General features: G+C 42.1%; 1 protein-coding gene across 4 annotated transcripts in view; it reads right to left on the reverse strand.

Moving 5' to 3' along the window:
* Positions 1-21825, reverse strand: part of AIFM1 (apoptosis inducing factor mitochondria associated 1) — a 265356-nt gene that overhangs the window by 234845 nt on the left and 8686 nt on the right. Inside the window, exon 2 of one of the 4 annotated variants that reach the window (XM_069214010.1) lies at positions 3922-3998. The exons of 1 other annotated variant lie outside the window; for it this stretch is intronic. In XM_069214010.1, the coding sequence (XP_069070111.1) occupies positions 3922-3998 (77 nt within the window). Of the gene's footprint in view, positions 1-3921; positions 4047-4824; positions 4971-21825 lie in introns of all 4 variants that reach the window. 2 more of the 4 variants (XM_069213991.1, XM_069213983.1) reach the window with 2 other exon arrangements.

Genomic DNA, 21825 nt, shown 5'->3' on the forward strand with positions numbered 1-21825 from the left:
GAACTATCAACTCAAGTTAACAAATTATACTACCCTTCTTCTATGTTTGACAATGTTTCATCGGAGAATGGCTGATGAAGTCCCTCTGGAGAGCGGAGTAGGTCAAAGACCTGGCAAGGGCAAGTAGGAGACACCAGGAAGGCAGGACACCTTGGGCTGTCCACGATCTTTCACTAGACTCTAAAGGTTACAGACAACTCAGGAAAGATGTTTTAGGAATGTCCAAACATTACGCAATGCTATCGATATCCAGCTCCTTACCCATCCAGAATGGGAGCTAGTCATACAAGAGAGAAAAAGAACTGACTGTTGAACTACCCCATCCTGGACTTCAAAAATTGGAATTTAGGTATTCTTGATGAATCTTTTACTCGTGGTTGAGGGGAGAACCCCAGTCCAGCTAGCTGAGTTAGTGCACAGTCAACCCCTGCAATGTGGAAGACAAACATGACTTGCTTCTTGATTTAGAATAGGGCAATAAGATTGTCCATGTTGATAATAATTATGGTACTCAACAATGGAAAATAGGTTTGTAGTGCTTGAAAAATCTTTAGCTCCGAAAAATCTAAGGAGACAGGGGAATTGGATATCTCCTGACCGAAAGAACATTCTCAACAATGAACATCCCACTCTCTTTCCAATAGTTCCGAGGCAACCATAACCTGTTTATGGAACAGATACAATGGGCATTTCACCACCTACTTCAGAGCATGCATCAAACATTGTAAAGTATGGGTAAGGATTATACTGGATGCCAATGACATTTCAGGGGACGTTTGGGAAATTTGGCATGCAGTCTACACAGGGTCAAATATTCTGAGCGTTTTGTTAGTTGTAAAGCAAAACACAAGTCCAGTCAACTTTGAACTGCCTGTGCTCCACCTCTGTAACTTGCCAGCCACATTAAAAAAAAAAAAAAAAAAAAAAAAAAAAGTCGGTCAAGAGCCAATGGAGTTCCAGAGTGTGCCTGATGAAACCAGATATACATCTGCAATCAAAACAAACAAACCCTCTGTGACTAGTAAGACAGCAATCATTTTTCAAAAACAGACAATCGTACCTACAAACCAAAGTGAATAAGAACTGAACTGTGACCCTTACAGCTATGCAAGATACCAGGTGCTGCAGTGTGGATAAATATAATCCTAACTTGCTTGCTTAAATTAAAAACTTTTGAATAAAGAGAAGTCTGGAGGAACTCTGAAACCAACTGTCCAACATGTGCTAGTTCCACAGACCCTGTGTATAAGCGGACCTGGATTGTCAGTCGCTTGTTTATGCTTTCCAAATACGATCCTGGCAATCCTCTTGAAGACCTGCAATATACCTGGGTTTTAACATTACTTCTGAGAATAACTATACCTTTATTGGAAAATGAATGAGATTTGAAAAAGAATCTCACTAGACAGGCAAGGAATGCCTTGCCCAACCGAAAGGAAAAACATGTATGCAGAAGCTACTCAATGAATTTGGAAACTGCAGCCAGAGGTCTGAAGTCTTGTGATGCAGCCAGCAGAGTGCACCCTAGACCTGTGAAGGTCTGGGGATCTATAAAAGAAAATAGAACTGAGGGAAGATAGAAGAAGCAGGCAACCTCACACAGACAAGATAGGTCTGTGTGCTTGAAGTGATCCAAAGGACGCTAGTAAGGGTTTTAAAAGTTAGGTTGAGGAACAGATTGAGAGTGGAAGGGGGTCAGGGGACATCGACAGACAACTTTGTGAGTCGACTCTAGAAGATAGAACGGCATTCCGAGGAGGCTGGAAAGGTGGGAATGATAGCAGAATCCTGGACAACTGTTGCAAAGAGGCCAACAAGTAGATGAGATGTCACAATGTCATGGATGGATGGATGAACATCCCAATATTCAAGACGTTTTGCTCAAATCCATCACTTTAGTGGAGGATGTGATATGTAGCTAAAGGCCACCATAACTGTGATTCCAACAGCCTCCACTACTTGAAAGGTACGTATTGCTTCTTTTAAAAACCAGCAAGGACATATGTCTATAAAGGATAGTTCTCCTTATCAATAATGAAGACAGACAATATAATATTCACAAATATAATTGGCATTACACTTATGCCCATGATGTCGATTGTAGAACGTGCAGTCTTCATCCTTTTAATTCACTGATCCCAATATTCAAGTAGTTGCCTTTTTTCTAACTCAGTTTGTTACTGTTGGTGTTTCAGATGCAGGTGTTTTAGAAGACTGTGGAGGCAAACTACAACTTCAAATCAGGTTGTAACATACTTAATAAGTGACTAGAACTGGTGTAAATGTGAAAACTGTTGACAGAATTGCAGTGCCTAAAGAGCACGTGGCTGCTCATGCCTAAGATATTTACTACTGTTGTAGAAATGTTAGCCTGCATGTTGAGAGAACACCATTCCAACACAGGGACTTGTGTTGTAGAGTGAATACTTTCTAACGCTCCATTAAACCTATGCTATTTTCTTACATACTTTTATGGAAATCTGAGTCAGTGCTCCTGCTCAGACTGTATATGTACATTTATTGTTGCATTGCCCTTTAACTTGCAACTACAGGCGTACTGGAAGAAATGATAGGTTAAGGGTTAGTGCTAGATCCAGCATAGCCTTTCCAAGGATACCACAAAGGTTTCAAAATCATGCAGGGAAGTCAGAGCGTTAGTCCTGATTCTTTCAAAGATAAAGCTCCCTATGGGATGGATGCAAGGTCCACCTTAATGTTCATGTGGGTATGGGACCTACTTTATTTCAATGATATGACTCAAGGTGTCTAACAGGTATAGCCCTTCTGCAAGGCAGTGTAATATCTGGTATTCTCAAAGCAATTACGTTTTTACCCATGTTGTTCCATAGAATGCTGTAGTCATGTCAGGATTACGTGTAAAGCAAACTGTATTCCTATAAGGCCTGCTTGTGTGGTTAGATCCATAATCTGATTCTAGGGGTAGAAAACAGCAACATATGGTCAAAGTTATGTTTCCGTACTCTGTTACAAACTAACTAAACGTGAACCTAATTCAGAGGTAACAGATCTAGATATTAAGAATTGCAGCAAGAAAAAGATCAACGAACAATAGCATGACCCTACCTATATCCAGCAATAACTAATAACTCAAACGCAACAGCCATGTCACAAGCTAGAACATCATATTCTATGTATAAACGCTTCTCTGAGACCTGCTGTCAAAACCTTTTAGCAGGCCCAAGGACTTCCACAGAGCCCTTAAAGACTCTTATTCTTAGCCTAAGGTTTTACTCTCAAAATCTGTATCTATTTTGTCACGACTACGAAGATCTGTATTGTGAACTACAAATGTAAGACATAGCTTAAATCCTTCTGGGTAAGTATGGGGGCATTGAGGTGAAGAAAATAACTAAGATCCAGCATTTTGAGCAATCCTAGTAAAAACAGTTACTCCTCCTGAAAGAGGTCTCTGTCTAAACATACTAGAAATAGCCAGGCATGTGTGCAGCAGAGGGACCACGGTTTGAGCTGTCATCCACTGATCTTGGAGTTGTGAGCTGGTATGGACAGAGTAGGACATCCAACTGGGGGGTGGGGAGGTGGGGTGCAAGCAACTCAAGACGACTGACAGTCACACCAACTGACTCATATCCAAAAGCTATAGATAGTCTTCATTGCAAAGTGACCTTATGATTTTTTTGGCTTGTAAGCATCTAAAATAAATTTCTTGTTGAAATTAACATTGGGCATCACTGGAAATATAAATCAAGGTCCACATTTGTAGTTCCTGAGAATGGAGACTGATGTCTCAAAATTATTCTTTCTTTCTTTAAATTGCATGCAATACACCAGTTTATGGCCAGGCCTGCCCACATGGTGAACTTATTAAAAACTAACAGACTTGTCACGGTCTGCCATTCTCAACCGGTTACAAAAAATAATTAAGCCCAAACCTCTTACATAGAGTCCTGCCCCTGTGAATGCGCCTCCTACAATTAAGTAGTATACAAGGTGGCTGCCATCTTTCCCAGGGAGACCTGTGGAGAGTGATCTAGAAGTGACTCGGAGATGCTGACACTGCCCAACTGCAAGTACAAACAGAGAAAAGCAAAGAAGAATGGAAAAAGGGAAAACAATGACTTGACACCATAAAGAATTACATTTGTTCACGGATTCAGAACAAAATTACATGGTATTATCAATTACTTTTGTGAAAAATAACTGGGATATTCAAAGATTTAAACAGGTATAACAGAAAAAGGTTGGGAGACATCTAGAGTCACTGGCACCTCGTACCCGATGCCAGTGTTGCTTCCCTATAAACATCCATCCAGGAAACCACATCTTCTGCCACTTTACGGGCTCTTCTGCTTCAGGACATGGTTAATGAAGCACACACCTAAGAGAACACTTCTGTGGACTTTATGGTCTTCAACTAAGAGGTAAATAACAGATGCACCTCTGTAGCATGTAGACAGGCCTTCACTGAGTTATGTGGACTGCTGTGTGTGCAAATAATTCTGAAAACAATAAAATTGTCACTGTTGTGAAGCCACCCAGATTAAAGTTATTACAAAAAACAATTTATTCATGCTCAGTATTTGTGTGCTAGCATATTACAGAAAAAGCTAACTAAATCTTCCAACTGCACCATTCCCTCCTGCAGAAGACGTGACTGAAGATAATAAAATTGTGAAAAACAGGTATTTGGCATGTGACTACCCTCCCGGGTAATCAAAAAACATTTCAACACGACTGACATGACTTACAAAAGTAGTAAAACCTGAAAAATCCAGACACCAAAATGCATGTTAGTGAGAGGGGCAGTTGGCAGCTTGTGTAAGAAGCTGCTGTTTTACTTACATAGACACCAGCGCCTAAAGCTGAAAAGGCCACAATAAAGGTATACAGAGAACTGTCCCCACTGCCCCCAGGTGCACCACCAGAGCTAGCCATTTGCCTGGTCATCTGTTGCTCTAGGGGCAGAATCCATCGCTGCACCAATTTGCCTATGGAACACAATTCATTAGACAAAATCACTCATCAATACACAATTTATCAAAACTGATTTTTCGAGACAGCAAGTCAGAAGCTACATGAAAAGCAAGCAAAACCTGAATTAATGGCTAGAACCAAATCTTGGACCTGATAGTTAATAGTATTAAAATAACGAAATAGAAGTTATTAATACAAAAAACAACTTAACTTACATACAGTATTCCTTGTTTGACAGTTAAGAACATGGGACAAAATTTGCTTACCACTCCGGTTGCACCCCTATAAACTGAATTTGTATACCACTGTGTATAATTGTAACGCCTTGTGACATCCAATTATTCACCATCAGTTTGTCACTACAACTAAAATAAACACCTTTTGTGTATTGATAAAACTGTATCTCATTCTCCGCTGATTCAAATAAACCCAAATAATATGGTTCTCCTCCCACTATAGGAGCACAAAAAGAGCCTGAAATGTACAGACCTCCCAAAGCTAAACGGCCCATTCTATGTCTGATCTACCTCTCTGTGCATCAGAACTTTCTCCCTTACCCATTTGTTGAGACAGGAATCTCCTCTTCAAGAAATATATTAACCCTACCCAATTGAGTGTACATGACTTATTTTGGCTAATCTAAGTGTGGGCACAGAAGCCTTACACTGTCTCTGTCCTTCTCATATCCTGGACCATCCTAAGAGACCCAGAAGGACACACCAGGAGTGCCCTCACCGTGGGCAAAAGGCTACCGTTGAGGTTTGGGATGTAGGGCATAAAGCTGCAGTGGCAGCATACATGGTTTGTGAAGCTGATTGTACGACTAGACCTTTTACCAGAGTCGCTGGAGTGAGATTAGACGTATGCTAAGAATCTTGAGCTGGCATCCCTCCAAAAGGTGCAATGGCCTATGGTACAGAGACAACATGGTCTATATCAGAGGTCTCCCGAGTTGGGTACAAGAGATTTTTCTACTGCAATGTCAATTATATTGGACGAGGAGGCCTCAGCCACTCCTTGAGGCGACCTCCTCCCACTCTGGTAAGATAATACCACAAGGGCAGACTCAACCTCAAGTGAGAAGACGTTCTTACATAAAATTGGTTAGATAAGAAGGGATCCAGTTTCCTTAAGAATACCTGAAAGTAAACCCACGTTGTGACCTTTATTCACAGGTACCTCCGGTATATTAAAAACTTTAGTAGGATGAAGTAGGGGGGATAATGTCTCCATCATCCTTTGTAAGCCAGCATGTTTCTGTCCTACTAATTGCCAATACTGGTCAGGGACATTATTCGGGGTCAAAAGGGATCCCTATCACTACACATCACGCTTAGTCAGTTTTTAATTAGTGTAGTGAGTAGCATGATGGCACTAACTAAAAGTGTAACCCATTGTGGACATTTGTGCCAAGACCAGTACTAGAAGGGATATCACAGTCACTAAGAACTGATCCAAGGGGGAGCGGTGGGGCCCCTGGAGAGGAGACCATATCCAGTTTCCAGAGAAAAACACGAATGGGGCACCATGCTTAGGTATCAAGCCATTCCTCCACACATTAACATCCATTGCATTCTTTTTGCCTCTTCCACCAACAGGAGGTTGGGGAGTGAATCGTTCCCCAGTCTGACGCCTGGTGGAACCAGAAGGCCCCCAAGACACCAAAGATTTTTTTTGTCTTTTTTCCCATATAGGGTGGGTGCAGACCTCCTAGCATCGGGCCATACCCCCAACCCTCAAAGGGCGGCACAGTCAGCCTGCTCACTACACCTACGAATATATTTTTTTAAAAGAAACAAAATTGTGGGGGGAAGGCTTTTTCCACAACATTGGGCCACACACCACCCCTACTGTCCCAACAATATTTATGCCCTCCCAGAGACTTGAGCTTCCCCTTCTCCATGGCAAGCAAAAGGAGATTTTAATTTAGGCAAAGCTTTGCCATATGGTCTGGCAGAATGGGGGAAAAGCTTAATTTCTTCTCACCTGCCACTGAGAATGGATGCACTAGTCACGAGGCTTTGGGTCAGCCAGCAAACACTTGACTTTTCTGAAACCTAGGGATCTAGATCACTCTAGGGTTGTGTGACTTGTACGGAGGCAATTTTAGACAAAGTTTGATAAGAATATTTAGTTGGAAATACACAGATCACAACACCCTTGACTCCTCCGGTAACCAGAATTCTCTTCCAGGGGATCCTCATCAATAGTCATAAACATTGAATATTCCCGCCCTTGTGCGGGGACCCCGGAGCATATATATATATAAAATACATACATATTATCATGTGTAAAACAGCGATGCAGGCTATAATCATAAATAGGCTAAAATGCTTTATTTCAAAGCAAGTTTTTTTTTTTTTATATTATAAAATCACAATAGATCATAAATATCTACCTAAGCCCCAAAAACTGGACTTAGGGAAGTAAACAGCAGTAAATATCAGAGAAAAATAGAAAAAACCACATTGAAAAACAATGAAGCATTCTTAGCCAATAGGCTGCATGCAGGTTAACACAGGAGAACCATAAAAACTTTGGCACCGTGCCTTTAAGACCCTGAGCACCTCCAGTATCCCACCATGCCTCAGGGGTGAAGGGAAGGTGACAGTTGGTTCACAGTTAGGTCAGTTCTTTTTTCCGGCTTCTTCTGAGAGGATCCTGGAGCATTGAGCTCTCAGTTTTTCTGAGTTTTTTCTTCAGAAAAATTCCTAAAAATAGTGTTTTTCCTGTTTACTCGACAAATAACATCTTTTGTCTAAGTTTGGCAGTCTTTTCTGACAGAAAATGCCATCTCTTTTTGTAAAATGTCCTTCTTGTGGGAAGAAGAAAGCCCAGTCAGACCCACACTCTCTGTGTATTGTCTGCCTGCCACAGAGTCACTGTCCTGACACCTGCAAGTATTGTAAGAAGATGTCGAGGAGGACTCTCAAAGACAGAGAAAATCAGGCTACATGGGCTTCAGGAGAGGAAAAAGTCAACATCCTCTTCACTTCCCAAACCTACAACAGAAGGAATGACCAGATCGACGTCGACAGGTAGGATTGTGCCTGTTTGTTCTCCATCAACGTCATCGGCGCCACCGTCTCACCGGCATAGATCGCCGTCGACGGTGACCAGACCGACGTCGAGGGACAAAGCGTCGAAGCATGGACAGCACAGGGGTACATCTCCGTCGACGGCAGGCCGCCTTTCGGCGTCGAGCCATCTCCGGCGCTCCCGTTCGCCGTCGAGAACATCTCGCCCCTTGGCGTCGAAGGACACGACGCCAAAAACACCACGACGGCATGAACATCCGCCGTCGACCACTCGCCACTCAACGTCGAGACACACGACGGCGAGTAGGTCCAGGTCCCGCGATCGGCGTCAAGACATTCAACGTCAAGGCCTTCGACGTCAAGACCTTCGACGTCGAGAACAGACCAGCCATCGCAACTTTCGACGTCGAGGATGCAATCGACGTCGACACAACCTTCAGCTGTGTCACAGGCAGTAGAGCCAGCGGAAAAAGCTCCCTCACCGGTGGTCTCTATACGGAGTGCATCATCCCATTCTAGAGCGGGCTCATCGGGGCATGTTTCTCCCATCACTCTATCACCTAGATGGTTAGAGAGCCTCAATAGACCGGCAGCATCCCCGGATTCTCAATACTCTAGGATGTATTCTCCTACTGCCTCATTGCCTAGAACGCCATCGCCTACAGCTAGAGCAGGACGGGCTCGTTCTGCTTCTCGTCAGCCGACCACAAGACCTGCACACTCTGCTACAGCTTCTCGTAGCAGGTCTCGTTCCCGAAGGAGAACCAGGTCGCGAACACCACACAGAAGATCACCTTCTTGGTCTTCTTCAGGATCGTCTGTTGGGCGCTACTCCCCCACACTGACAGATTCTCCACCTGCTAGGATCTCACCGGTGGATGATATCACCACTTTTAATGAGGTTCTTTTAAGGGGAGCGCAGAAACTAAATATTGAGGTACCGGAGCCGGCCACCTCATCCTCAGTTATCTTTGAGACCCTACAACACAGATCAGTCTCGAGAAAACTGCTGCCACTAGTACCGGGTTTGCTGCAACCTACTATGGACACCTTTCTGACTCCAGCCACTCTCAAGTCTGCCCCGGCTAGGATTCAAAAGAAGTACAAAGCTCCGGAGCAAGATCCTTTATTCCTGCAGAAGGATCCGCCACCGGACTCTGTTATTTTAGCCGCAGCCAGAAAAACACACTCTGTGGCATCATCTTCCACAGTCCCCCCGGATAAGGAGAGCAGACACCTAGACTCCTTGGGGAGAAAGATGTGCGGTACAGCGGCATCTGCTATGAAGGTCTCCAGCGCCTCAGCACTTCTGGGCAGATATGACCGCTCTCTGTGGGACTCACTCCACAGATTTACAGAAAAGTTGCCCAGGGAAGATAGACAGGACTTCCAAGAAATCTTGCAGGAAGGGGGCCTAGTATCTAACCAGGTCATCAGCGCGGCGGCGGACGGGCGGATTTGGCTGCGCATGGGTATGCGCACGGAATCTGCGCTATGAGGTCTTCCTGGCTACGGCTCACGGGTCTGAAACAGGAAGCACAGCAACGCATTTTAAACCTTCCATTCAGCGGGAATTCGTTGTTCGGTACCCACGCGGATGAAGAGATGGCCCGAATGAAAACGGAGGTGGACACTATGAGGGCAGTGGGTCTGGAACGTAAGAAAGACTTCAGGCGGAGGTACAGGCCGTACGACAGACGTCCATTCCAGCAGAGGGTTCAAACCCCTCACTGGTCTCAGAGGCCACAACAACGACAGGGACGTCCCCTGTTTCAGGCACGTAGACTCACAAGAGACCGAGGGGCAAGTAGACCTCAACAGTCTACAGCAAAGACACCAACAAAGCAATGAAGCATTGCTTCCCTCAACACTGTGCACCACTCCGGTGGGGGGAAGTATTACGCATCATCTTCACGAGTGGCACTCCATCACAAGAGACAAATGGGTGCTCAATATTGTCGTACATGGCTATTCTCTCCTTTTCAAAAAACCTCCGCCACACTTGCCGCCAGCAAGATGTTTTCCTTCTCATCTCAGCCTGCTACGCAAGGAAGTTCTTGCACTCCTACAAAAGAAAGCGGTAGAAAAGGTTCCTCCGGCACAAAAAGGAAAAGGGGTGTACTCCCGTTACTTTCTGGTGGCGAAAAAAGGTCAACAGGGCATCTTCAGGCCAATTCTGGACCTACGGCTCCTGAACAAATACATAAGAAAACAGAAGTTCAGGATGCTAGCCCTTCACCAGATTGTTCCGCAACTGCATCAGGGAGACTGGATGTGCTCCATCGACCTACAGGATGCATATTTTCACATCCCAATAGCATCCAAACATCGGAAATTCTTACGTTTCCAGATAGCGTCACAGCACTACCAATTCAGAGTCCTACCATTCGGCCTGAAGTCTGCACCCCGAGTCTTTTCAAAATGTGTAGCAGTGGTAGCGGCACATCTTCGAAGGCAAAAAATATTCGTCTACCCCTACCTGGACGACTGGCTATTGAAGGCTTCCTCTCCGGATCAGGTGAGAAAACATCGAGACATTGTACTAAGAACTTTCGAGTCTCTAGGTCTTCAAATCAACCACAACAAGTCAACCTTGATTCCAACACAAAACCTCCACTACCTGGGAGCTATACTAAACACAGAGCTCCAAAGAGTGTATCCTTCGGAGGAACGACTTTTATCAATCCACAGGAAGTGTCAACAACTATTAACAACCGATGCACCTACTGCTCGTCAGGTGACATCGCTTCTGGGCTCCATGGCTTCATGCATCTTCATAGTCCCGAATGCCAGGCTACACATGAGGCCCCTTCAGGAGGCATTAGAGAACAACTGGAGCCAAAAGACTGGTCGCTGGGAGGACAGAGTACGACTACCAACAGCGGCTTTTCAATCACTACAATGGTGGATGCACAGACCTCACCTGTCGATAGGTTCTCCGTTTCACCAGACAATTCCAGCCGACACTCTGGTAACGGATGCGTCTCTTCAGGGTTGGGGTGCTCATCTGGGTTCCTTCCAAGCTCAGGGTCTGTGGTCCGACAAGGAAAAGAACTATCACATAAATCTACTGGAGCTCAGAGCGGTCCATCTGGCTCTCAAATCTTTCTCTCCATTGGTTCAGGGGAAATCTCTCCTAATTCAGACAGACAATACAACCACAATGTATTACCTGAACAAACAGGGGGGAACAAGATCACTACCTCTGTCTCGAGAGTCCCAAACGATATGGCATTGGCTCCTGGCCAGGGGAATGTCTATCACAGCGGTACACCTGCCAGGTCAGCAAAACGTAGAGGCAGATTTCCTGAGCAGACATCTAGAAGACGCGCACGACTGGGTCCTACACGACGAAGTCGTCGAGGACATCTTCGGTCAATGGGGTCGACCCCAGTTGGATCTCTTTGCAGACGAAGCAAACAAGAAATGCCCAGACTTCGCATCCAGGTTCTGCCGTCCGGGATCTCAAGGGAATGCCCTGTTGATCAACTGGTCAGGGATATTTCTCTACGCCTTTCCACCGATTCCCCTCATACCGGCAGTAATCAACAAACTTTACAACTCCAGAACCAGAATGATTCTGATAGCACCACAATGGCCCCGCCAATTCTGGTACACGGATCTACTCAACTTATCGGAAAAACCTCACAGGAGGTTGCCGTGCAGACCGGATCTCCTGAGCAGAATGGAAGGCAGAATCCTACATCCCAACCTTCCCTCTCTGAGCTTGACAGCATGGCTCCTGAATTCCTACAGTATGGGCACCTAGGGCTGTCACAGGAGTGCATGAACATCTTGAAAGAGTCAAAACGACCTTCCACGAGGCGTTCTTACGCTTTTAAGTGGAAGAGATTTTACATCTGGTGCTCTCAACAAGGTATAAATCCCATACGAGCTCAGGAGGATGTCATACTGTCCTATTTGCTTCATCTGGCGAAGTCTGGTCTGCAGGTATCTTCTATTAAGGTTCATTTGTCTGCAATTACAGCGTATCGTAAGTCGCCTTCTCAGGAATCCTTCTTTACGATACCTGTAGTCAAGGATTTTTTAGAAGGCTTGAAAAAGGTTCTTCCTCCCATTCGGAGACCTTCTCCTCCATGGGAACTGAATGTAGTCCTGTCAAAACTTATGGGCCCTCCCTTTGAACCTATCCACAAGGCCTCTTTACAGCACCTTACGTGGAAGACGGCTTTTTTGGTGGCCATTACTTCAGCGAGGAGGGTCAGCGAAATTCAGGCTCTGTCTTGCAGAGAACCGTACACGGTTTTTCACGATAATAGAGTGGTTCTGCGAACTCACCCATCTTTCCTTCCGAAGGTGGTGTCAGAATTCCATATCAATCAGACTATATCTTTACCGACTTTCTTTCCCAATCCGGAGACTCCGGCTGAGAAAGCATTGCATTCTTTAGACTTAAAAAGAGTGCTGAAATTCTATTTGGACAAAACAAAACCGATTAGACATTCTAACCATTTGTTTCTGAATTATGGTCATTTAAGAACAGGAGAGGCAGCGTCTAAACGAACGATATCAAGATGGATTGTGTCTTGTATTGTTAACACTTACCAACTGGCTAATAAGCAATTACTGGCTAGGCCAAAAGCGCATTCCACAAGGGGAAAAGCGGCTACTGCTGCCCTCCTTAACAATGTACCAATTTCCGAGATTTGTAAGGCTGCTACATGGAAGTCTGTGCATACCTTTACTAAGCATTACTGTTTAGACTCGGATGCAAGAGCGGATGCCCAGGTGGGGCAGGCCTCTCTTAGAAATCTATTTGCATGAATATGTATTCTTTCCTGCACTTCTTTCGGACAGTCCGCAGAGTTTAGGGATGGGCTTGCTAATCTATTCAATGTTTATGACTATTGATGAGGATCCCCTGGAAGAGAAGGATTAGTTACTTACCTGTAAATCCTAGTTCTCTTCCAGGGGTATCCTCATCAAAGTCATAAACAACCCACCCTCCTCCCCGGACTTAAGTCTCCTAGAAGTGCAGGACAGATTATCTTTCTGATCAGTTACACAGATTGTCACCGTAAAAAAGTACTGACCTAACTGTGAACCAACTGTCACCTTCCCTTCACCCCTGAGGCATGGTGGGATACTGGCGGTGCTCAGGGTCTTAAAGGCACGGTGCCAAAGTTTTTATGGTTCTCCTGTGTTAACCTGCATGCAGCCTATTGGCTAAGAATGCTTCATTGTTTTTCAATGTGGTTTTTTCTATTTTTCTCTGATATTTACTGCTGTTTACTTCCCTAAGTCCAGTTTTTGGGGCTTAGGTAGATATTTATGATCTATTGTGATTTTATAATATAAAAAAAAAAAAAAAAAAACTTGCATAGAAATAAAGCATTTTAGCCTATTTATGATTATAGCCTGCATCGCTGTTTTACACATGATAATATGTATGTATTTTATATATATATGCTCCGGGGTCCCCGCACAAGGGCGGGAATATTCAATGTTTATGACTTTGATGAGGATACCCCTGGAAGAGAACTAGGATTTACAGGTAAGTAACTAATCCATCTCTTTGTTTAGAAAGTTTCTCTAAATGGCGGCCGTGCCTGGGGCCAAATACCGCTGCTTCCCCCATCACAGAAATGGGTCAGTTTTCAAGATGAAAACCTGAGGTCTTCATGTTGCATTCTTAGTCCTTCCCTTGCGCAGCAGACAGGTCTACTCACATAAGTGGAATAATGATTTTCAATCAAGAGAACTGTGGAAGCAGTAGAACATTTGCTATAAAATTTAATTTTGACTCCATTTTAAGCTTCAAAATGTAACCCAGTGTGCAACTAAGAACACATTTTGTACATTGCCCTCTGCATCAATAAGGCTAATCTCAAATTCAGATTTGTACAAATAGCTTCTATTGCTAAGCTCAGATTCTAGGGCACATTTAAAAAATATTGTGGCTTCCTTCTTACCCATTTTCAGTCATTAAATTTTACCTTTTGTAAATCAACCAATGTGGCACAAAATGTCTGAATCCCCATAGCTGTGGAATGAACTTGGTCTATAAAAATGAAATTCACTATAACAGTCCTTCGGATAATAAAGAGGTAGAAAGCAAAGCCAGCATATATTTGTGTTATGAAATGGATATGGAACTAGGAAAGAACAATTTGTAAACTCTAGGGTGGGTATGGAAGATATTCACTAGTTTTACTATAAATATTTTTCATGTAGTATTGCAAATATTTGTGAAAATGAAAAAGCATTCAGGGGAGGAAGAGAGGATGAACACTGACAGCATGGTCGTGCTGAAAGAACTGTTTAAACAGATATTGATGTTTTGGTAACAACATGGCTAAGAAAGTATGCAATTTTATAATTTCAGGTTTAGTGGACTTAAAGAATCTGGCCACTTTGGTAAATTTGGGGAGCTGATAAAGAAGTTAAGAAAATGGGAGATTTGAATAAAGCATTTATTTTTGGCAGGGTGAGTAGACGTTGAAATAACATAAGTATTCCAATTTCGCAAACACTCTCTCGTTAAAGGTAATTAAAACAATTTACCAACAGAAGCACAGATCTGAAAAATATTGAGAAATTGAGTTAAAGCTCTATAACTATTGGAAACGATGTAAAAAAATAAACCGCACAAGCGAAACGTGCTTCAGAAACTAATACCTTACGTATGAATCACAATAAAATGAAATTGTTGCTCTTCACCTGAAAGCCTTGAGTTCTCACAACTTTTATCATATGCAGGAGACACTTGATCATCATATACCAAGGAATCTCTAAAGTCTTGCCTCATTCAGTTCACATTTAAACACCACCAGTATATTGTGCCATGATACCCCCTTACTTGGGTTATTCAATTGTTGGTGAGGTGTAGTCAGAAAATTATAACTTCTTTCTTGAGCTTAAATGCATGTATGAAAACAAAGATCAAAGCATAAGAAACGAAGAAGGAAAGAATCTAAGTTGCCAATGTGCCCATGAACCTCTGGAACTATACTACTAGCTTGAAGGCAATCAACAAAGAAATAGGGTTGCCAAAAGTAACACAACTTATGCATTTTGCAGATGTTTCTAGGGAGGTAGATGCACACTAACAGTCATTTCATATTCCAGCAGGATGTGGTTTATTTTATCAATCAAATGGACTGTTTTTGCAGGAACATCAACAGAATAAAACACAAGAAGGGACTGACTACATTACACCTCTATCATATATTAGGTCCCTTCTTAAACTCCAAGTTTAAAAACAACTAAAGAATCTAGGTGGTGTTCAGAAGCTTCTTCAGAGCATTTACTATTCAGTAACAGCTCGAGATTAAAACCACAGCCTTATTATACAGGGTCAAGACAAATCTATCAAGTAATCCATTGGTTAGCACCTTCTTTCCCTAGATCAACTGGACAGTAATGGCAATGTCACTTAGGTCACACTACCGCTAGTCTAGTACATTTTAGCTCCAAGGTTATCACAAAGAGGAGTAGTTTGATCCGTTTTCCAAAGCCCCCCGCCTCAAAGGGCCCAGCAAGCAATTTGTGGAGCCATTAACAAGCAGCATGGATTTTTTATTTTTTTAACTTTCTTGCAACAAATAGCTAAACTCCAATGTCAAAATAGTGGCTGCAGTTAGATATAACCACCACAGGATAGCCCTCATGTGGCATAAGGTTCATAGACACACAAAGTTACATCATCTATGCCTTATTTTCCGTTACGGCTTGTGTCAAGCCTAACATTGTTGTTGCGGCTGCTTCTGCAGCTTAGAATCCTAGGTATGTCACTTGCTTCTAGAGTCTTGGAGAAGACTGGGTATCAGTTGATCCTGGATGCCACCAAAGGTGGTTGATGGTCAGATGTTGTATTCGTCTGGAAATAACTTATAGCAGAGTTTTACTTCTTAGCTAATACAGATCTTAACACCGGCAATACTTGCTTGTGAGCATCTATTACGCATTTGAATGTAGCTGTGAACTAGCAGAGTCCTTTCTTTCATACCACTGAAGGCGTAGGATTTGGTGCACACACAAGTAACATGGCAGCCATTTTGATTTGGGAAGTTAGTCTTCAGCACCTTTACGTTCTGGCATTGTGCAATGCAAACGGAATGCCATTTTCCTCTGGGATCAATGCTTGGCCACAACTTTCGGAAAACTATATAGGCAAGTTCTGTTTTTCACTATCGCCAGAGTACAACAGATTTTCTTGCGGTGGCATTTTTCAGGAAAGTTAACAGCGGCTGTCACTTCACTGATAAAGTACTTCTTACTCTTTCTCATGTCAGGGGTTGACATTTATACATTGAGTGCTGTGTGCATCTTCATAATATTGTCCCTTTTTAACGCAGAATTTGGAACCCAATTACATTTCTAGAAAGTTTACTATTTGTTGTTCAGGATCTTGTGACTAACCGGTTGGAGTGAAGTTGGATGTGCCGATTATGCATCTTTTTTATTTTAGATAACAGATTTTCTATTTCAGGTTTAACAATTTCACTAATGGTACCATGACAGCAGCTAGCATGTGACAATTTTTTTTTTTTTTTATAAATAAGACAAAAGGTGAACCTATACTACCATGGAAGAGATGGAAGTAATTATTTGGCTTCTATTTACTTGCAATTGTTGGGTGGAAATTATCTGCTGTAAAGAAGCAGGAAAGTTTATAACAATTTAGCGGCAGAAGTAGGAAATGTTTACGAGAGTTTAGATGGAATTCTCAGTCAAGGTGAACCTAACAATCAGTACAATAGTCTGTAACAATGCTTGAAGAGCATTGTGGGCATCAAATGAATTTAGTCCCTCAGAGATACAGGTTTTCCCCACAACATATCAGAAAAACACAGCAGTTATGTGTTTCCACTGAAGACACTGGCAGATACTGGTGGTATTGGCCCAGTCAATCACTCTCTGGTCAGAGATCAGATAGTTAGATGTACAAATATTATAAAGGTTCAGGAAAAGAGAGAGAGAAAGAAGAGAGAGAAAGAAAGAAGAGAAGTGAAATGTGTGATTCTAAGAGCCCAGACAAAGATATTGGCAAAATACCTGATCTGATTCTAGGAAGTATCCCAGTGAAAAGCTCAAATAATGTCAAAATTCTGCAGATAAAATATTTTAGGTGTGGCATTGAAGGACATCTCTCAAATAGTGCAGGGCGTTCTGCAAATTATGCCACATGCAAGAAATGTGATAAGGGGAATCATGCCTGTGTGTGATGCAATGTAAAGGCTCAAAGTGTAAACTGTCTGGAAACTGAAAATAAATTTGTCATGAGTATTGGGGGACTTCTGATTCATTATGAACATTTAGAGTGCCTGAATGTGATACTAAGGTGGTTGGAAAGAAAGTATTGGAACTTGCTGGCTTCGGAATATCATGTAAAAAGATTGGTTATAAGAACTGGAAAACGGTGTTTGGAGATGACAATACTGAATTGCTTCCAGGGAATATCAATCCTGTTGGTTGCCATGACACAAACATTGACAGCCTTAGTTATTCCTACATGAGAATCCAGTTGTGGGACTCGGAAACTATTGGCAAAGATTATGCTTCCAATTGAGATGACAACTTGTTAGGTTGGAAACAATCAGCGAGACAGGAGGGTAACTCTTAATTGCAATTTGCAAGAGGAGGGTGTTATTAATGTATGCAAGTGATTTTTCAAATTATATTTATGCTGGATTCTTCAAAGAATTTAAGGGTGACCTTGGCTTACTCAAAAATACACAAGATGGTTTTAAAAGATAATGCTATACCTTGTGTGTTGAAAGTAAAGGAAGTTCCTAGATTGATGCAAGACCATCTTAAGGAGGAATTACAAAGTTTTTGAACTTGGGAGCTCTTGAGAAGGTATAATTCTTGCAATGGATTGTGCAGGTGGTCCTGGATCTAAAAGAAGGGGGTGTGGGGGGGGGGGGGGGGGGAGGGAGGAATAAGAATCTCTGTTGAGCTGCATGGTACGAATGAACATATTTGGGTAGACAGGCAGCCTCTATCAAACATCTCTGGAATTTTGCCTTTGATTAAAGGTGCACAATTGTTTAGTGTTATGGACTTCTCTTCTGCGAACCATAAAGTTGCACTTCATTTAAAGTCCAGACATTCAACATCTTTCGTGACTCCCTTGGGAGCATATAGGATTGTTTGTATGCGACTTGGTTAGCATCTGCAACCACTTGCTTTCAGAGTGGTGAAGGTGGTTTTGGAAGGTCTGCCTAGAGTCCTATTCTTCCAAGATGGCATCTTGATTTATGGAAAGGATAAAATAGAGCATGATGTGACTTTGAGGGGTGCGCTGAAGTACCATTTCTGGTCAGGGTATAAGTCCAAAATTGGATCAGACCAAAAGCATTGTTGAGGATCTCACACATGAGAATAATGATCAAATAAGCTGTTTTCTTGGTTTAGCAGAATTTTGTTTGTTTCCCAAATTTGATGGTCTAGCTCAACCTTTGAGACCTCTTCGTAAGAAAGGTTTGAAGTTTGTGTAGACTCTTTTGTGACAAGTCCCTTGTGGTCATCAAAGAAAGACCTGGGAGACCTCCAATGTTAGGACATTTTGATGCATGCAGGAAAAGCTTCTAGTCAGCTGATGCAAGCGTGTTGGGTGCAGATCTTTCACAAGTTTTTGATGATGAACTTGAAGTTGTGGCATATGTGTCACACTCATTGTGAGGATATCTAAAGCCGTACTCTTTTCTAGAGCACGAAGCATTGGCTATGTGTTAGGCTAGCCTTCATTTTAAATATTTCTTAGGGTTAGGTCAGATGATTGTCCACTTTCTCAAACGTGTTGTGTAGTTTTGTGTGAATTAATATAGACAAACTTTAAGCAACGTGTGTGTCCAGTACTGTTGTTCGGGTCAGCTGGTTCAGTTGAGTTGTATATGGGAGGATATTCAGGGTGGTTTGCAGCGCTCTGAGACCAATTGGTGTTTGGCGCTGTCTGAATTGGTACCAGATGACAATTGTTATATATGAATGCAAGTTACCCCTGGGCGTTTTGGGTGGTCCCTGTGGCAGATTCTGGCTTTAATCTCATCACCAGCACCGCTTTCTGGCTACTTCGGAACATATAACAGATGCTAATTCTTCAAAAAAGACAATGTTTAGAGAGCGAGTATACTAGCCAGTGATGATCTTCTTTGGGTCAACTACACCCAGTGCTAGGTTTATACCTACATATTAGTGATCAATTAGATTCTAGGAATCTGGACCTGAGCCTGCTGACTTATCTGACATATGCTAAACCAAACCCTCTCCTTTGCCAATGCAGGGGGCAAAAAGGAAGGGCTTGAGAAATGCATGAAAAAGGAATACAAAGGTGATCTTTCAAGGCAGGACTAAAAAGTAGGCTAAACAAAGAGTTGGGTTACTGCAAATGATATGTAATGAGTGAGCCTTATAATAAGTGGGAAGGGGATGCTCCCAGAAGGCTTGAACAAAGTTGAAAAAACACATTACATTTACCAGTCGAGGCAGAGTTCAGATTATTAAAACAAGAATTCAAATCCCCAGAACTACAGGGTGGGAACCATTGAGGGTACCTAGGACATAAACAAGTCTAGATGGTGCAGAGCCTAAGTTACTATTATTAAGCCATATTTGGATACATGGTCACTAGTTTCCTGTTGACATGTTCCAAAACAGTCTGGCTTTAGCATATGCGGTCCCTCATATATAAAGCTAGTCACAGTGGTCGAGTAGTCTAAGACCTTTTCCTTATTAAATGCCACCTAAGATAGACCATTTAACAATTGCAAAAGGTTTCCTAGCAGTTACAAGTAGAAACTACAGGTTTTGAAAAATATCTTGAATTTGCTTTTTGATAGAGCAGCGCTAGTCCAGCCGCAGATCTCAGATTTTGGCATTTATATCACACTGATCAAATGTTTTGTTATTATAAGCATTTGGCTATTCAAAATTGAGTAAAGATAAATAAAATTTAGAAAAGTACACTTATTAATTAACTTCAAATATTACTAATCTTGAAAGTCTGTTTCTACAGTACTACTTTTCTTCTCATATTATACCCATTATTACATTCCTTGAACATATATTCCCTTACTATGTAATTAAATATCTATTTGTTACTCCAGTCCTACTGTACTAGAGAAAAAAATAATAATCTATAAATAAAATTCAAATTATAAATAAAATAATAATGAATAAATAGAAATAATGATCAAAGTGTGTATATATATATATAAAAATATATATATTATATATATTATATTTTTAGTCTTGTAAGCTTTATTTTGTCTACCCATAACCATGTCATGTCTCTATCAATCTATCCTCCATCACCACTTTGACTCATCCCAAACCCATTCTACTACTTTCATCTGCTAAATAACCCTGCCTAAGCTGTTCCCTCCTCTTCCACATCTAACTCACCCAACCCTAAGTTTACTACCATGACCTCCCAAACAACCCTACTAAATTCTCCCTCATTTATCTCACCTTTGACTCATCTAGAACCCCTCCTGCTACTATGATCTCCCTAACCCTTTCCACAGACTCTTCCCTCCTACACCCCCCTTTATTCATCCCAAGCCTCATCCTGTTACTACAAACTCCTAATTAACACTTCTGGATTCTTCCCTCCTCTACCCCTCCATTACTCCATTCAATCCAACTAACAAACTCACATATCTATGGCTCAAATTAAATCATAATAAAATACTAAAACTGTACTCATATTTCATATACTAATCCACCACTAATTTCTTCTGGGTTCCGGAGTAGCGTGCTACTCGCCGAAAAGCGATTTGACGCCTCATCAGGGGTAGTAAGCGCTATAGAAATACTATTACAATACAAATATTTACATGTAGGAATGCTAAGGATTTATCTCTAAAAATCAAGAAGTGGATGGAGGATGTGCCAGAGTATAATTTTGGAATTGAATACCTACCTGAATCCAAAAACGGCATAGCTGACCATTAGTCACATTTGCCCAACAAGAAGGTTTGTAAGAACAAGGACAGTCCTTTGCTTGGTTGGGTGTGTGACAGAGCAATTGACAACAAGAAGTGGTATGATGCCATATTCAACAATGTAGCTTCTTTAACTTTGGAAGAATTTATTGTGAAGGCCTGGCCTGATGTAAAAGATGTTCCCGATATGCTGAAAGTGTTCTGGATTGTTAAAGATTAACTTTGCATTGTAGAGGGAGGAATTTGTAGAGGTGATTGTGTGGTACCTTCTCTAGATCTGAGACAGAAGCTGATCAACCTAGCTCATGAAGGACATTTGGGGAGGAATTTCATGATGGCAAGATCAAGTGAGTTGGTTTTAGGGGCCTGGAACAGATCCCAATACTGGGAGTGTTGTAAAAGATTGTCAGTGTGCGAGTAACGATAAATGAAGTACCACAAATACAACTCATCCCTCACCTGCTGAAACGTCTCAGAACCTTGGATTAAGTTAGGATTATACATTGTTCACCCTTTTGAGGTCATGGCACATAGGGAGCTTTATGTTCTGTTGTTGGGTGACTACACCTCCAAACAGGCAGTCACTGAATGTGTGGCTTCAGTTGTCGCCAGGACAGTGATTGAGATCCTCAAGAAATAGCTCTCCTGACGGTATTACCAAGTATTTGATCACTGCTACAGGTGGACAATTTGGTTCCTGCGAAACGTGCAAGTTATAAAAAAAAAAGAATTTTAATTTGTACATCTTACAAAAGATTGCCACAAGCCAATGGTTTGGCATACATACTTAACAGGATTTTGAATAGTTATTCTCTAAAAGCAATCTCCATGAGGAATTCTTGGAAAGATGCATTAAGTGAAACGTGGTGGGTTCACTGCCATGCACCACTGACCTTCCTTCTGTTTCTCATTTTCTCTTA

The sequence above is a fragment of the Pleurodeles waltl genome, chromosome 2_1 (assembly GCF_031143425.1).
Source record: "Pleurodeles waltl isolate 20211129_DDA chromosome 2_1, aPleWal1.hap1.20221129, whole genome shotgun sequence".
Taxonomy (NCBI): Eukaryota; Metazoa; Chordata; class Amphibia; order Caudata; family Salamandridae; genus Pleurodeles; species Pleurodeles waltl.